The following is a 4,018-nucleotide window of genomic DNA, read 5'->3' as shown; positions in this document are numbered from 1 at the left end:
ACTTCAAGGGTTAGTATAGCGGGCCGAGAAGGCCGCCCACACCCGCGAGGATGGTTGTGTGTTTGCCTCCCTGACTCGGACGGCCGCCTCAGAGGGCGGGCATGCGTCCTCTCGCCCTCTCACCCGCGGGAGATGGCCGAGTCCACGGAGCCGCACGCCAGCCGCACGCTGCCTCTCCTTGGACCACGCAAGGCTCCGACTTCTATAGAGAAAATCCCATCTGCACCAGCGTTTTAAAGTGCAAGATCGTCAAAAGACACACATACATACGATTCGTCACATGGCCTCATGCCCCGTACGGCTTTACGATCCACCGACGCGATACCCCGATAGCGATCCACGCCTTTAAAATTTGAACAAGCCGAATGCTCGAGGGCCCCTCGATATACTGTACAACACACCCACCGCCGCGCCCAGCGCAGCTGGCAGCTCACCGCATCCTTGTTGTCAGGGAAAGGTCGGCGGGGAGTGCGGCGGGGAGGGCGTCGGGGAGTGTGGCGTCGCTCCCTCGTCGAGCGGCCACGCCGGCTTCGCCTCGCGCGAGTCGCCCGCCGCCACGCCAAAGAGGGACCAGACAAACAGGCTGCCCTTGCGGCTCCCCACGTACAGCTCGCTCCGCGCCTCGGAGAAGGAAAGGGCGGTCACGTCGGCCAGCTCCGGGAGGGGCGCGCCTGGTACCACACCTCCGGAGTGTCGAGTCCAGTGAGGGTTCAGCTCCGTGGGTGGTGTGGTGGAGCGCCGGCAGCCAGCTTGGCGACACACTCGCCCGTGCGGAGGCTCGACACGTTGATCGTCCCTCCGGCGCGGCGGTCGGTGTTTGGCCTATCCCCGAGGTGACCCGAGATGACCCGAGATGACCCGAGATGGCCCGAGGTGACCCGAGATGACCCGAGATGGCCCGAGATGGCCCGAGGTGACCCGAGGTGACCCGAGATGACCCGAGATGGCCCGAGATGGCCCGAGGTGACCCGAGGTGACCCGAGGTGACCCGAGGTGACCCGAGGTGACCCGAGGTGACCCGAGATCACCCTCCGGCGCGGTGGTCGGTGTTTGGCCTCGCGCAGTACGCGAGCAAAGTCTGGGAGGTGTCTAGGAGGTGTCTAGGTCTAGGAAAGAGCCTCGCGCAATACGACAACACAACGTCCTGCGCCGTGGTGACGTAGAGGTTGGACATCGCGCTCTCGCCGTCGCACCACAGCGTGTGATCCTCCATGCCGAGCAGCCGGTCGCCTGGCGAGATCACCCGAGATCACCCGAGATCGCCCGAGATTTGCCCACACCATCCCGAGCAGCCGGTCGCCCTGCAAGCTGAAGACGGCGAGCGCCCGCCCGCTCACCGCGAGGAACAAGTTCCTCTCGTAGAGGTGCAGCGTCGATGACGGCGCCTGCAGCTGCCCCGCCGCCACCTAAAAGGCCGCGCGCGTGCGTGCGCGCGTCCTCGGCGAGTCTCGGCGAGTCTCGGGAGATCTCAATCTCGCGCCTGGAAGGTTGCGCGCGTGCGCACGTCGGTGATGCGGATCGGTCCTGTTCACAGCAACAAGTGAGAAGAGACGCTGTTCACAGCTAGACGGCGCGGTACGGGTCGGCCCACCTGTTCACAGCAACAGGTGAGAAGAGACGCTGTTCACAGCTGGACGGCGCGGCACGGGTCGGGCCACCTCCCTCTTGCTGCACGAGCAGCCGGTCGTCGAAGAGCTCGATCCTACGGGACATGTCTCGGAAGGGTCGTGGACGCGTCGTGCACGGGTCGCGGAGGGTCGCCGAAGGGCTCGATCCGGGACACGCGCGCGGCGCTGAGGGGATGCTCGAGGTCGTGCAGCGAGGTGCCTGTGACGGGTTCGAAAGGCTGAGAGTCCGGGGTGATTGATGACGGGCGATTCCGAGCCGAGCAGCGAGGTGCCGTCTGCAATGCTCAGGACTTGCACGCGCATCGCGTCCGCCTTTCGGCGGTGCACGACGAGGAGCGCGTTGCGCGCTGCCGCCTTGACCTCCGCGATCTCCGGGTCGCGCAGCCGGAATAGCAGCGAGAAGTTGGCCAGCTCCCAGATGCCGTACGTGCGGTCGGCGGCCGAGAAGGTGACTGCGCGGCAAGAGACCTCGTCGAACTCGACGAAACCGGGCCAGCGCAGCTCCTCCTGCTGGAAGATGGGCAGGCCCGCCTCCGGCTCGCCACGCCGCACCCACTCGACCAACGTCGATCGGCAGTGCAGCGAGGAGAAGTGGTCCGCGCGGTAGGTGGAGACGGTGACAAAGGAAGCGGAGCGCCGGTTGAAGAGGACGGACCGGACCATCTCGTCGGGCGTGACGTTGAGGAAAGCGACCCGCCTCCCGTCCTTGAAGGCGCACGCCACGCCCGATAGCGTCAGCGCCACCACGACGTCGTCGCTGCACACGATCTCGATCACCTTGGAGCGCCGCCGGAGTTGCGGAAGCCGGAAGAGGCGGAGCGCTTCGGGGTCGTGCATGTCGAACTCGCTCTCGACGCCAAAACAGGCCAGTGAGCCCCACGCCGCGGCGCCCGATGGCCCGGCCCGTGCTGGAGCAATCTCACGAGCGGCGAGTGCCTGCAAGATGGCGCCGCGCGAGCTGCCGCCCGGAGAGTGCCGCCGCCAGGCTTCGACGACAGATCGCTCGCGCTTTCGCGAGTGCATGAGGGCTCAGCGAGCGCACGACGCTGCCGATTTGCAGCTCGTGCACCGTCGCCCCGGCGCGAGAGAGGGCGAACGTGGCGGCCGGGCTGGAGAGCGGCTACCTGCCGTGGCCGACAGGAAAAGAGGTACCGGGTGGCGTACGGGGTAGTGTCTTTTTAAATCTCCAATGCTCCTGCAATCGTTCACGAATATCAGACGTTTACCAAAGGAAAAGGGACCAAGGAAAAGGGACCAAGGAAAAGGGAGCGGGAAAAGGGATTAAAAAAAGGGTCCAAGGAAAAGGGACCAAGGAAAAGGGATTGCAAGAGGGGATTAAAAAAAGAGAAAAAGGCCAGCAAGTAAAAGGGACCAAGGAAAAGGGACCGAAAAGGGACCGGGAAAAGGGATTAAAAAAGGGTCCAAGAAAAAGGGACCAAGGAAAAGGGATTGCAAAAGGGGATTAAAAAAGGAGAAAAAAAGGACAGCAAGTAAAAGGGACCAAGGAAAAGGGACCAAGGAAAAGGGATTGCAAAAGGGGATTAAAAAGTAAAAGGGACCAAGGAAAAGGGATTGCAAAAGGGGATTAAAAAAGGAGAAAAAAAAGGACAGCGAGTAAAAGGGACCACCGCAAAAGGGGATAAAAAAGAGAAAGTAAAAGCGAGAGAGAGGTCCGCGGAAGGATCGCCGAGAGAGAGAGAGAGAGAGAGAGAGAGAGAGAGAGAGAGAGGGAGAGAGAGAGGTCCATGGAAGGATCGCCGAGAGAGAGAGAGAGAGAGAGAGAGAGAGAGAGAGAGAGAGAGAGACGGAGAGAGAGGTCCATGGCAGGATCGCCGAGAGAGAGAGAGAGAGAGAGAGAGAGAGAGAGAGAGAGAGAGAGAGAGAGAGAGAGAGAGAGAGAGAGAGAGAGAGAGAGAGAGAGAGAGAGAGAGAGAGAGAGAGAGGTCCATGGAAGGATCGCCGAGAGAGAGAGAGAGAGAGAGAGAGAGAGAGAGAGAGAGAGAGAGAGAGAGAGAGAGAGACCAAGTGCTCTCACAGCCGACAGGCTCGACACAGGTGCGAACTGGCGCGTGCTAGTACTATCACAGGCACACCACCGGAGCCGCCTAAGCGACTCCGTTAAGAACGGCAATGCACTTAGCACTGTGCACAATGCCGCTGTCCCCGCACGCTAGCTCGTTCACCGTCTGCCACGCCACGGCGGTGTGGAGAACGACAAACAAGCGCTGCATCTGCAGCCCGTGCCAGTTCTTGGTGGTCCATGTGACCTCATCGAGGTGCTGAGCGTGCGAAAGTTTGTTACTCAGCTGGTCCGCCGCCTGCCGAAGAATTTTGCGGACGCCGTCCCCGAAGCCGCCGAACGTCTCGAAGTCGAGCAAACGCAGGTCGCA

The 4,018-nt window shown here is 61.9% G+C and overlaps 1 protein-coding gene across 1 annotated transcript; it reads right to left on the bottom strand.

Annotated features, from left to right (window-relative positions):
• Positions 1–348: 348 nt before the first annotated feature.
• EMIHUDRAFT_460217 (hypothetical protein) lies at positions 349–2,651 on the bottom strand (the record flags this gene model as incomplete). Its single annotated transcript, XM_005757281.1, has 5 exons — positions 349–671; positions 740–822; positions 1,119–1,230; positions 1,301–1,406; positions 1,872–2,651. 5 exons carry the CDS (start codon positions 2,649–2,651, stop codon positions 448–450), a joined length of 1,305 nt encoding a protein of 434 aa, XP_005757338.1. The 3' UTR covers positions 349–447.
• Positions 2,652–4,018: the final 1,367 nt, after the last annotated feature.

Source organism: Emiliania huxleyi, assembly GCF_000372725.1.
Source record: "Emiliania huxleyi CCMP1516 unplaced genomic scaffold EMIHUscaffold_916, whole genome shotgun sequence".
Classification (NCBI taxonomy): Eukaryota; Haptophyta; order Isochrysidales; family Noelaerhabdaceae; genus Emiliania; species Emiliania huxleyi.
Note: the sequence above shows the minus strand (reverse complement) of the source record. Positions and strands in the feature narration are given on the sequence as shown.